At 41.5% G+C, this 13,900-nt stretch overlaps 1 protein-coding gene across 1 annotated transcript in view; it reads right to left on the reverse strand.

The window, feature by feature from the left end:
* Window positions 1-13,900, reverse strand: part of agrn (agrin) — a 233,940-nt gene that overhangs the window by 24,361 nt on the left and 195,679 nt on the right. The window contains 6 exon segments of the mRNA XM_051071068.1: window positions 390-605; window positions 2,709-2,901; window positions 4,281-4,691; window positions 4,879-4,998; window positions 6,592-6,706; window positions 10,021-10,148. Coding sequence (XP_050927025.1) covers window positions 390-605; window positions 2,709-2,901; window positions 4,281-4,691; window positions 4,879-4,998; window positions 6,592-6,706; window positions 10,021-10,148 — 1,183 coding nt within the window.

Raw genomic sequence — 13,900 nt, forward strand, 5'->3', positions numbered from 1 at the left:
AATTTATAACAGCCTCATGGTGGTACATGTCTACCTGTCTAGCGCATCTGTTTTCAAAGGCACCCCATGTCAGAATATAAATTAACTTGTGTTTAGCTGTATGACAGCAAACTGGGGGTCAATTTTGGCCCACAGCTAAATTAATTTCAGAGGCCCATACAGGGTTAATCTAGACCAGGAAGAGAGATAACTGTATAGTGAAAAAACATGGCAAGGTACAAAAAATGTGAAAATGGCAGTAAGTAGGTGCTGTTTGGAATTTCTGGAATACTGGACTCAATATTAAAAGTTGAAGACTGAATATTTTCAGTTAATAGAAGTCACAGTTTAAGGTTTTTCCTGCCCTGATTATTCTCATAATGATATGCAACTTCAGATAGAGGCCTTACTCTTGCTTCATGTCCTCAGGAACTCCTCCAATGAAGAGGTTAGTGTCGAGGTTAAGGCCATCTGTGCCACGTGGACTCTCACCCTCGACGTGCGGCTCATTGTCCACGCTGAGCATGGCATTTCGGCGATTGCGAGTCACCACCAGCTGGTGCCAGCGGCCCTGATTGATCTGCACCTTGCTCAGCACTGTTCCTGTGCCAGAACCTGTGTTGAACCTGAGAAGATGGGACAACCAGATCAGATTACAGCACATGAGGAGGTTCTTTTCCACACAGTATTTTTGTTCTTTATCGAGCGCTTCATTACAAGAAGAAATCTGCTCATATTGCTCAACAAGATAGAGAGGGATGAGAGAAGGCTCAAGACTTCCCATTTGCGATTCCAAACTATGTGAGAGGAATGAGGCAGTTACCCACCTAAAAAATGTCTTTCACGCCCTCTTTTTGATTTAACCTTTTATCTAATGGGATTTGTTAAGAAAAAGGCCATATCATCACAGAAAAGAGATGTTGTGTATGTGCACCCACACATATGGTAGTATTAGCACAACCTGAGAGCAATTATCTGCCACAAATAATTAGTTCTTCTCCCCACGTCTTGGATTTGCAGAGCTGTGGGTGGTAATCTCACAGCTGTATTTCTGGAATTGAGGCAGAGCTCCATTTGAAAGCACAAGTGACTAATGATCTCCTTTAGTTTGCTATTGATTTTAGTCTGAATAGAGAAATCTAACGTGGCCAGGTTGGGGAGGAACTGAAAGGGCTTCGAGGGGTCAGAGTGAAACACGCCCAAAAGAGACCCAAAAGATCAAGAGAGTGGATGGTGTTTGAAATAATAGGTCCAAAACAGATGCAGTGCAGAATCTCTAATTAGTCCATTCACTTTTCTTCTGAAGATGTCTTTCCCAGAGTGATTTTTTATTCATACAGTTCCACTGTCAGGAAAGATGAATACTTAGTGTTACTGCAGGTGTCTGGCAGCAAAATTGTCTAATTTCAATAGATTCAGCAGAAGAAACTTTTGGTTGCTGTTAACTCGAGTGCAAAAATGATACTGTCCTTTGCATAAAACTCCTACTACACATCTTCAATGGCCATGACACCAATTTTACATGTCAGCATCACTTTTACAAGTCATGAAGACTGATACTCAGCCTGGTTTTGAATCTACAAATCGTTAACAGGAAGTCTAAGTCACCAAGTGCAGCCATGGCAATTAAAAGATGTGGGTGTTTACCAGGCAGGGAGGGTCTGACATTATTGAACTGCTTTATGGAAAATATCCAGTTTTTCTGGAGTTTGACCCAAATAAATCAGGATATCTCAGCTTCTGCAGCACTGATTTTGTCCATTCTTTTTTTTCTTCTTGTGAATCCCCAAAATTCTTTTAAATACTCAGACTCTACTCAAACCACCACATACAATATACACAATGGATGTATCAGACATACAATCAATCCAACAGTCACAGAAAACCTCAACCCCTGGTGGGAGATATAATCTTATAGGCAATGTATAGGCAATTTGATGTTGATAAATATTGCAATAAAGTAAAATTAATGGATGTTTCATTGAGGAACTGTTTACACAGCAGATAAATAATCAAATTGAAATTTAAGACTTGAATACCTGAAAAACTTTTGTCATTGTATCATCTCACCACAACATGATTCACCATATTCAGATTCAAATAGGTAAATATTTAGTAAACAAGGTGATCCCCATCAGTCCAGACTTGACAGTATATTTCTGCTCATACTATATGCTATTTCTGTCTGATGTACAAACATGGACAGTCGAATGCATTTAAGAGTCATTTCTGGACACATTTCCACATGTTGTTGCTTCCATCTGTAAATAAAAACATTACATTTGTACACCCAGCCTTAACTCAATATATACATGTGATTAAAAATTGCATATGAAATGCCAAATCCGGACATCCTGCACACATTTCTGTGCATATGTTCCCACCATCTGTAAATGTGATCATGTGAGCAGCTTATTGGAAGTTTGAACATATTTCTGAAAGCATGGCCGTCACAGCCTTAACCTGCAAATCTGTCAAGATGCTTCTGTGTCTTTATTTATTTGCTGGCAGCGTTGTTTTCAACATGTTTACTTGCTGTAATTATTTGCCTCATTATCTCTAGTGCTCTCTATTTGTTTTATTCTTATCTACGTCCTCTCTCAGCTGCTGTTGCAATGACCCTGTTTCCTCACGGGGATCATTAAAGTTGAATCTAATTTAATCCAACAAAAGCAGCAGAATCAACGACTGACAGGGACGTCACCCCTCTTGACTCAGCCAACACTCACCTGAGTTCCACCCTGCCGTTGACCAGAGCCAGAGAGATGAAGTCCTTCTTGCCATCCTGGCCGTTGTAGAGCAGGAGGCCGGTCATCTCAGATGCTCTGAACTCCATGGCGATGCGGACCGTGTGGTAGGCGCTCATGGTTTGGAAAGCCAAGTAGGACTGGCCTCCAAATGACGGGATGAAGTACTTGATCACTGCGGAGGAATAAAGACAACAAGGCAATGCTGTCATTACTATGAGATTTGCTTTATTGTTGCATAATAGACATTTAATGTGCATAATTAAGGGTGAGCGTTGGTGGTGTGTCACTGGCTCGTGATGACAGAAAAATGAGCCTTTCTATCACTTTATTTAAAGAATGATGTTTTTCTGAAATGCATGATGAGTTTATCAAAGGAGAGGGTTGAGCGAGAGGAGGAGCTGAGCTGTTCACACATTCATGTGCTCATGCGCGCACACACACACACACATGCTAGAAACCTTTGTTTTTTTGCTCCTCGACAATTATGATTATTATCATCCATTTTCTTCCCTGCGGGCTCCTTTTCTCTCCGTCCATCTGTCTTTCTGTCCGTCTCTCTGAGGAGAATGTCAGCTGATGAGCTCCCTCTTTTCTAATGACTTGATTGATCTGGGGAAGGCTTGTATGAATGTGTGTGAGTATATATGTGGATGTCTATGTGTATGCGTGACTTCATTTAGCCACTCTAACTCAAAGACACACACTGATTCTCACCAGCTAATCCCCATCAAAGCAATTAGTGTCAATTATCTTAAGATGCAGCTGCGTGAAGTTGCTCTTCACCCCCAAAAATCCCAAAGTAGGGTAAGAGGGAAGAAACAAAAGAGTTGTGCTTCTCAGGAAGTTCTTGGTTTATGATTTTCTCTGTGGTGCTCATTGGATTCTACGTTGCCTTTGGTCAGCAGTTGCTGACTTGACTTGTTGAACTTGTGTGAGTCACTTGAGATTGAAGCTTGAAACACAGCCACAGAGAGAGATATTGTGTTTCACTCCATTACACCTCAACTCTTTGCTTTCAGGTAAAAAAAAAATCATAAAACAGACCCTCTGTCCTGAGCTCTGATTTCTGCTGCCTTGTTGAGCTTTAAATGACCCAATAAATCCACATCTGTGACCACATAACATTTCATTTACATATTCTAATACTGAGAGTCATTACTCACACTGCTACTTTAAGTGTAATTTTGCAGCCACTTTCTGAGCCTATAATTAGACAGAACTACTTGCTTAACAGAGGTATTATAATTCATTAATCTTTTTCTTCACAATTTATCCTTAAATGTTAGATTTTTTTATTATATAGTGTTTTTCTGCTACTTTATAAATATATCAAAGCACTTGAGAATTTGGTTAACAGTGATTACAGAATAGCTAAAACGCATGATTGGCGCAATTGAAAGTGGAGAGACTAAAACCCTCTTAGGGAAAAGGGAACGTCTGTCTCAGCTCATTTTATTAGATAATTTTCAAATAAGCTCAAACTTTGAAACTTTTTGATTTTAGACGTTGGAGAGGAAATAGATTTTAATATATAGTGAAAAAGAAACTCACCCTTCTCACACACGGAGCCTCCTCGTCCGGCGGGACACTTGCAGCTGAAGTCGTTGCCGTCATCCTCGCAGGTGCCCCCGTGGAGGCAGGGGTGGGAGTCGCATGGCTTCTGGACTTTGTGATGAGGCTTGCCTCTGACATGGGTGATGGTGGTAGCTGGAGGCAGTGCGGTCGTGGTGATAGCTGCTGTGGTGGTGGTGCTGGTGGTGGTGGGGGGTGGTGGTGTGGTAACTGGTGCTGCGGTTGTGGTGGTACGCCTGCCATTGAAGGGCCTGCGGGTAGTGCCTGGCGGGCGACGAGTGATGTAGGGGGTCGGAGGAGGCCTGGTGGTGGTGGTGGTGGTGGGAGCAGCTGTGGTGACAGACGCTGGGGTGGTAGTAGTGGTGGTGAAGAAGGGGATGGAGGACAGGCCTGTCAATAGAGCCGGAGAGAACAATGGAAATTAGAAAAAGAGACATTAAAGTATGTTGAGCCTGCGGTCCTGAGATTTCCTATTCAAGACCCTTAAAACCTTTGATAAATCACCTCATGAATAACTTAAAACCCCTTTTCATTTTATTAATCCCCGCACACTCCTGTTAAGTCCACACTGTATTACCATAATTGGTGAAGCGAATATTCTCGTCCTCTGGCTTCTTCACGGCGATGCTGGTCTCTTTGGAGGCCTTCAGCTGTTTCAGCAGGGCTCCTTCGATGTCCTCCACTCTGTATCTTGTATCTACAATAAACAAGAGGTAAAACCACTTAGGACAAGGCCTCTGAGGAGCACTCCAAAGCAAATACAGGACTCCAGCTTCTTTAGTGATACACTGGATTTATCAGAAAGCCCTGTGTATGACAGGTGGAGGATCTCCGGGGACCACTTGTCCTCCACCCATTGCTTGTCCCGCTTTGTTCCAGATGAATTGCTCTCATAACGTTGGCTGCAGATGTTCGCTTTACTGGCCATGGAGGAGCGCTGTTTAACTGCGCCCGGTGCCCTGTATGAAGGGTATGAAGGACGCTAAATGACGCTCGTTAAAACACGGACAAGGAGGGGATGTTGGGGTTTTGTGTGGTTTGTGTTGTAGAAAAGGAGCCTTGTAAAGGCAACCATAGCAACCACATAATTCAAAGGTGAATTATTATTTATACAAGACTTAGTACGGTACAGCAAACAAACCTTTGACAGAGCAGAAAATTGTTGTCTGGTGTTTGACACTGTATTCAGACACTATTAATTCAGTCTATTTGCAGCACCTTTGCTCTAAGTATCACAGATCGTACAGAAGAGGCTAAACACAAGCCAACAGTTTCACCAGGACAGTCATTTGGGGGAACTTTCCCTGGCACTAATAAATATAAACTACCAATCAGAACATCTATGCAGAGTTAAAACCATCTCATGATGTTGTTCTTTTCTTTTATCACTTTAGAAAATTGTTGCAAGCAAGAGAGTAAGTTAAGTAAGTTAAGCTGGCACTCACAGAAGAAACTTAAAAAAAAAAAAATCAGTGTCTCACGAAATCATGAGCCTAATAAAAAAATAATAAGAAAACACTGAGACAGCATACACCACTGCCAGGGATGCACAATACTCTTAAATTTGTTATTTTAATAACAGCAATGTTAAGAAGTTTTTAACCTGCATACAGATCTACAGCAGAATTCACACTATGGGAATACACAGTGATAATTTTGGAGAACACTTAAATCCCAGTAATGTTTTGCACTAGGATGAACTGAGGTATAAACACTGAGTTATGGTCATTAAAATCAAAGCTTTGCGGCTGTGGTATCACCTTCTGTTCAGACAAAATTCTGTCTAAGTTTGCAGGATTACCCAGAGTGGTTATGAGCATGTACAATGTGGTTGCCTTCAAGAATAGCAGGAATTTACTGTATGTCAAATAGGCCACAAATACTAGAATTTAGTACCAAGAACTGTATGGAATATTGAAAATATTATCCAAAACTTTTACCAAATTCCATGACAACTGATGAAAATTTGTTGAATCTGTTGAATGAATTGATCTGTGCTGGATAAAGAAATCCAGGTGAGAACAAATTTGCATCTCCACCTTACTCACTCAGTCTGTAAATGTGAAAATGTAAAGTGCTTTAAAATGGCAATATAGTGGCTGATTCTGCAGTAAAAAACTAATTTGGGCTTCCTTGGCTGACTGCCTAACTTTTATCCCAGTTTCATTTAAATCTGGTAAGTAATTTTCGATATAGCCTCCTTGCTGAAGTGATTCAAGGCACATACAGTATATTTCTCTGTTGGCTTCTTTATAGTTATTCCGTTTTTTTCTCTTCAAAGATCTCTCACCTGGTTTGAAGTGAGCCTCCACAAAGGCAAGGATGGAGTTGCTGGGTGCCAGGTTACGGACACGAACGCTCATGAAGTCTTTGTGCACCTCTGACTTCCTGAACAACTCATTGAGCTGAAGGAGAGAGAGAGAGGGAGGAGAGAACAGACAAAGAGAAGATATGATAAATGAGGCTGGTAATGAGCTCCATGCTATCATAGCAGAGAGTCCAATACTTGAAGACTGTACTCTATCTCCAAGGAAGAAAGACTGCCTCTCAAATTAGGTTGTAGAGAAGAAACCTATTGGGTGTGGGCGCAGAAATTGACATTTAGCTGCAGCCACGGCATTAATTACAGGAACAAGTTTTTGGGAGGAGCTAAGATAAATGTCGTGCTACCCTGACATATGCTCCTGATTGGTTTTGCTTCTGATGCCCCCACTGTGTGCATGTTGTAACAGCCAGAGGAGATCCACAAGAACGTTTCTTTAAGACAACACTGACATTACAGCATTTAGACTGAAGTTGCCTTTAGCCAAAAAAAATCTGGGCCAATATTTTATCTTAGAAATGGACCATTGTCATGCTAGAACTTAAAAAAGTTACACATTCTATCCTTGTCAGCATGGTGGTGGATTAAGCACATTTGCACACTCAGTCAACAAAAAGGCAACAAGCAACAAAAGGAAAATCCTCTGCCTCATCCTCATCTCAGCTGCTGGTTAAAATCACAGGAGCCAACAGGGCCTGCTAACCCACTTTACTGGAGCATCCTCTGAGTGGTCGCTTTCATTGTTCCCACTGAGTGTTCCTCCACACTCCTCATCTGCATTTTTCTAAAGCCAGTCATTGTCCACAATATGATGTTTCCAAACAAAATTATTTAAGAGACATATTCAGTTAGGACTCTTGTCATTTGTGGTAGAAATAACAAATAATTTTAACCAAAAACATACTGTTCATCATGTTGTTTTTAGACACTACAGAGTTTAACTCCAGCAAAAAGCTGCTGATTCAGTCAGTGACACTGATGATTCAGTGTACTTAATTCAGCCGGCGGATCCAGTGTTAAAGATTATTTCCTCCACGTACTGAACGCCTCTAATTTGTGGGCTGAAGTGTGACAGCAAAGTAGACAGGTCAAAAATAAAATCCTCCAAAGCTGGCTTAAGAATGGAAATGGTGGTGGACAAACTCTCCTGTGGACACACTGACTTAAAACCCTCTCCTTCTATTTCTTTCACATATCCTAATTTATTAACTAATTGAAGCAGTTTGCTGTGCCGCAAAAGAAAAGCCTGCAGCTTGATTCTTTGTGTGTGTGTACTGTATATCTGTATACATACTTTGTGTGTGTGTATGTTCTGTAAGTGCTCTTTGTGTGTGTTGGAAGATGAAGAGGGGGTGGTTGCTGTCAAGTGGCACATCAGGCTTCAGAGACACACAGGCTAAGAGCGTTAACGATTAAACACACACACACACAGACACGCACAAATCGCTGTGAGGTAGCAGATTAGGTCCCAGTGGGGGCTAGTGACACGATTCAACAGCTGGTAGATGTGTACTGTGTATACAGACACACAAATACACAAGCCCCCATTTCATCAGAGGACCGAGGCCCTGGCTTGACAACAGAGACATTTGTTCAAAGGTCTGAGCTCAACAGAGAAAAACGGACAGTGGAGAAATGCAACCCAGGAAAACCGCCCAGGACAAACTGTGATTACTGTACAGGCTCTGAGCTTGCCTGGGACTTGGCTTGCTAACAGGCAACTGGCTTCGTGACCATCCCAACTTGTGAAAATCCAGAAGAAGGACTTCATTTTTCAAATATCTGAAAAATCTTAATTAATCTCACATGAGATGCTGCTTCCCAATACTGTGAAGTGTTTGGCAAGCAATCGACAAATTAGTCTGCAGAGAGCTGCTAGGGTTTTTTTTTTATATATATAGTTCTCTTATTAAACTTGAGAAATTTCTGGAAGCCTCATGTAATGTCTGTGCTAACTCATCCTAAAGCTTGCATGCAGTGCATTAAATTAAAAAACAAACAGCCTCGCTCTGAAAATTCTTAATTAAACAGCAGTATATATGAGGGATTTTTATTTAGCTGTTCATGTGTGTGAAAGAAAAATAATTACTGAACCGCCATGATGGACCACAATGCTGTGAGGAGTCTTTCTTCAGATCTACCTACCTGGGTCAGAAAACTGGTATTCAATCACTATATTCCTCTCTAGGGATCAGCTGATGTAACAGATTGCCAATATCCCCTTTTATTAAAAATCAAATATCAGTCCGGGTGTGCTGTCTCCTCCTGATATGATGTATGTTCTTCCCTGACTGTAGCCAGTGAATATGTTTTTTTATCATTGGTATTTTTCTATCAGATGTCTGACCATAGAAATCACTACAGCTCAGTGTAGCAGAATATTACTCAGCAGCTTCAGGTCAGGTCTGTAAAACCTGCAATGAAACTTGCCTGAAGGAGCTGGAAGAATTCAATTAGTTTGGCTCTCGGTGAAGACTTTTGTGTCTCATGACACTTTGAAAGTTGTCACAGAAGCTTTTCTACTCTTGACCGGGACTATCTTGGGATGGCATAAAATTTGCAGCGAGACTGTGCAAGTTGTGCAGAACATTGAATACTGTGTTCATAAGTAGCAAATATCATATTAATTAAGTTTTTGGACACTAGCAGGCACTAAAACCAGCTGAAAATATAGCATATGGCATTTTATCAAATCATAAAGTTGTTATAGTGAATATAAGCAAATTAGTTTCTGGTTACACAACCAGCAGACCCAAATTCATATTAGCATTTATTAGGACCTGATGGATATAACTCTCGTTTTAGCTGTGTTTTATACCCTGAAGCACCATCATACATGTGTTTGTCAAAGTCTTTTAGCTTAAAACATCTGTCTGTAGGGCTAACAACCAAAACAAACAGATAAAGGAGGCTAAAAGGTTTTGTAGTGCTGGGAGAAGTGCAGACAGTGTGATGAGTCTCAGTGGGTTCATCACAGGTGGCACCTTTCAGGTTAGTCAGTCATTTGATCCTTTGTTAATGCATACAGTGCTGTTTAGAACAGCTTTAAAGACATCGTCATTATGGGCCCTGGACTGAAAGCTACAGAGGCAATCCTAACATACCATGTACACAAGTAGAGAAGAGATTTTAAACTGATTATTATTTTTATTATTTTTAATATATACCTAATTTAAAGTTTGCTCACACTAACAGCATGAGCTACTGGCTACTGGTCATACCATGTGAAGCTGTAGCAGAAAAAACCCTGATGATATTACAAGTGAACATAGTCTCACTTTAAAAGCAAGCAAGCAAAAGTTAATCTGGGCAGGATATTGTGTTACAGCAGATTTGGCCCAGAAGTATCATTGTGAGCTGAACTATATTCAACACACTACACTACACAGCACTTACAGCGCTCTCTATGCTGCGGGCTGTCTCTCCAAACAACTCCGACTTAGGGTCCTCCATCTCTGGGGTATAGAAAATCTCTTGGCCCTCCACCTGGTCCAAGTGCAGGTAACCGCTGAACCTCATGGTGGCTGGAAGGAGAGGAGAGGAGGAAAGAAGATGTGACACCAAAACACCATAGCTCAAACCTTCATCAGTTCTCAGTTCCCGTTGCCTTCACAAAGTGCTCATTTTGGGGTGGTGCCAGTTTGAGGTTAGTGATGGATTGTGTGTTTGTGTGTGTTTGACAAGGGGAGGTTAGTGAGTGCGTTGCTGATTGTGTGGGGGTTTACAAAGGGCTTGGGTTTGGCCGTTATAGGTGGACGAGGAAGTTGTGGTGGTGGAAGAGATGGACTGTGAGATATGAGAGAAGGAGGGAAGGAACAAAAGAAGGACGGAGGGAAAGGTGGAAAAATGGGCCAGTTTTACCAGACCGAGACGTGTCCCAAAAGCTGGCCGAGGCATGGAGGGCTGGGTAAAAAGACAACAAGTTAGACAGACACACAAATACATGAAGAAAAAACAACACACACACTGAAGAGGAAACAGCCCACAGCCACTCTCAAAAGTGCCCTCTTCAGCAAAGAGAAAGCCTCCTTGTACGACCTTGGGGGTTATGTTGTCCAACATCTATCAACTCTCTATACGGTTTCTTGGTATTGCTGCCAGAGAGGAGAGGGCTTGAAATAAAGCTGAAAGTGGAGGGGATTTGTGTGTGTGTGAGGTGAAGTACAGAGGAGCATGCGAGGTACTGATGCCGGGCTTCCACACTGCTCGTAATCAGCAGAACAAATTGCCCAAATCAATCATGGCTGCCCCTGCCTGAGTAACGCCAGGGAGAATGGGAAGAGCACTTGTATGATTATCATGAAAGATAGCCGTAATTGTCTCCTTAATGCCACCAGACCGGTGACTGACACAGCCTGGTTAAAATTGCATGAAAAGGACAGCAGTCACTGCAGACACACACCCGCCCCACTCGCGTTCCCTCCGTCCCCCCCGTCTTTACAGTACTTTCACGGGCTGCACACATCGATTCAGATGTGACGGCAGCCATAAAATAGAGGCAAACGGGCAAGGTTTGGCCGATAAGACGGGAAGGGGAAGAAAGAAAAGAGAGGGGACAGCGAGAGAGATCTGACTTTTAATCTGCAAAGAAGACAAACATCAGAGAGGGTGATTTTCCAGCCCACTGCCGTGACGGACGTAAAAAGAGAGAGAGAGAAAGAGAGTGATAAAAGGAGGGACAGAGCTATTTGACTATCAGATTCTAGTGAACTGTAAAATATAATGGTTTTGTTGGACTTCCCTTGGCGTATGGAAGAGTTTACAGTCGTTGTAGCTTAGCGTGCCATTAACTTTCACATGAGCATTCGCTGGCCATTATCTTTGATGTCATGTGAACTGTACTGCCCTGTTTAAATGTAACATATGGAGAGCCTTCAGTGTTTTTTTTTTTTACACAACACATTAAGCTAAGGAACTAGTGTTGCACAGAATCATTTTGGCTACAGAGGGCTCAGAGGAAGATATCTCAATATCCATGCAAATAAAGCCAAACTATCTCCAGTGCTATTACTAGAGGTAAGATATAAAACATTTTTTTTATAATTCAAGTAAACGACCCCTTTAATACATTAACCAAGGTCTGACATCCACTGTGAGGCTTTACAACAGAATACAATAAGGGTTTCATAGATCTCCTTGAGCATGTGAACGTGTGGACTAAGCTCAACCTTGAGCCACTTCACCGTTTCTCACCGTTTCCTGTCTCACTAAAATGTGAAGATTTGAACAGTGGACAATTAGTCCTTTTCATTTTGAGACAGTCATCAATTTTATGTCAATAAATTGGACGGTACAATGAGATGGCGGCCAAGCATGAGGGACATGTCATTTCACTTCTAATGAGTGTAGGATCAGCTAAGCCCTTCTCAGGAGGAAAAAGATCCGGAGTATTGATCTGCCTATGGTAGTGCCTGCTTTTATTGGTAACACTTGAGCTGAATGAAGTATTGATCTCTGGTGTGAAATAAATATTTACAGGCTTTAGTGGATTTGTTACAACTGTTGTCTTACAGCTAAAACCTGCTTCTATTGTTGTCTGGGTTTGGGGCTAAATGCCACCAAATCCAACCTCCAAAGACATGGTGGTCCATGTTTCACCTCTGTTTGGCTATAAATTCTGTTAAAGAAATGGTAGAGGGCAATGGAAGGCTAAAGGTGCACTCATATCTCCTCATCATGTTGTAGACTGGGTGGCAGTGAAACCTGCTGGTTTATCAGGAGGCTGTGGGACCTTCACACCAGAAACGCAACTCTGCGCACTAATTTGTAGCCTCAGCTCTTTTAAGTCATGACCTGGAGCTCCCATGGGAGCCAGAGAGAAGCTTTCCTTTCCCAATCAGTCAGACTAACACAGTGGGGACAAACAGAGAGCAGATTTCAACTGAGGCATGGAGGAAAAGAGAGATATAGAAGCAAAGGGGAGAAAGAAGCCCTTTATCTTTATGAACCAAGTCTGGCAGAAGGCACTGATTGGTACACCAGTGCTTGTCGGCCTCTGGTAGTCTCTTGACTCTCTTCCCACTCAACTCCAGAGAGAAATGAACTGATGCAAGACTGGATTGAGATTGACTGGGTTGAGGGAGAGAAAAGACTGAGATATAGCTCAAGAGGGAGATAGCAAACAGTGGCACTGACTGATAAAGAGAAAGGCTGAGTAACAGAAGAGGTTTGAGATTAAAAGAAAAGGTACAAAGGTGAAGGAAGATTAAAAAAAGCAGGAATAGAACACTGATGGTTATATATAAACCAAAGCACAGGGGCCCTAAAATATGATGATGAATCTTGCATCAAACCAAACTTCATTCACAATTCTGGAGAAAAACTAGAGAAAATGAAATGCGGGGATCAGACAGGATATGACTAATATCAGAGTCAGACTGTGAAGTGCTGTCAAACTCATAAACATGGATTACTTAGGGCAGACTTAATGTTGTTTGTGTATTTAAAAAAAATCCTTCCACTTGCCAATTTGATCATTTACATATATGAGGGAAGTAATTCATGAAAGCATTGCTGCAGAAAAAATACCACCTGTTCATCTTCATTGTGGTTTAAGGCAGATGGCACAATATCACTACTTCCCAAGTAAACATTCAATCAAGAGATATATTGTGTTGATTCTCAATGTATCAACAAATAAAGGTTATAAATTGAGTTAAAAATGGAGAGAGGAGGCAAGTTAGGTGAGAAATAGACAAGAATTCTGTGCAGTGCCACTCAGCCCTACAACATAACCTTACTCTGCAGGATGCTGTGTTTCACTTGCCTAGTCACAGACAGTGTATGCCTTCTTCATGCATCATAAAAAAGTAATTCCTGCTCTTGTTATGTATTGAGTATGGAGCTGAAGCCAGGAGACAATTAGCTTAGCATAAAGACTGGGAAACAGGTGGAAACTGCCACAAGACTGCAAATACCATCCTCTAAAATGGCAAAGCTTTGTTACTGTAGTTCTGTTTGTGTACATTATTACATTATTACACATGCAAGCTCTCTGTTTTCCCTTGCTTCCAGCCTTGATGCTAAGCTAAGCTAATTGCCTCCTGCCTCCAGCTCCACACTTGATGCACACAGGACAGTAGTAATGATTTTATCATTTAACTCTCAGACAGAATTCCCAAAATGGTGAATTATTTCCTTAGTGCGAGCTGTAGTTTCTTGAATTTTTGTTGTTTTAATTTATAAAAGTGTTTCAACAGGGACGGTAATTGCACGTAAGGTAGTAGTATATTACTGTATGTTAGCAGATATACAGTAAAACCCAGGAACATTTTTC

Source organism: Lates calcarifer, linkage group LG6 (assembly GCF_001640805.2).
Source record: "Lates calcarifer isolate ASB-BC8 linkage group LG6, TLL_Latcal_v3, whole genome shotgun sequence".
NCBI classification, from domain to species: Eukaryota; Metazoa; Chordata; class Actinopteri; family Centropomidae; genus Lates; species Lates calcarifer.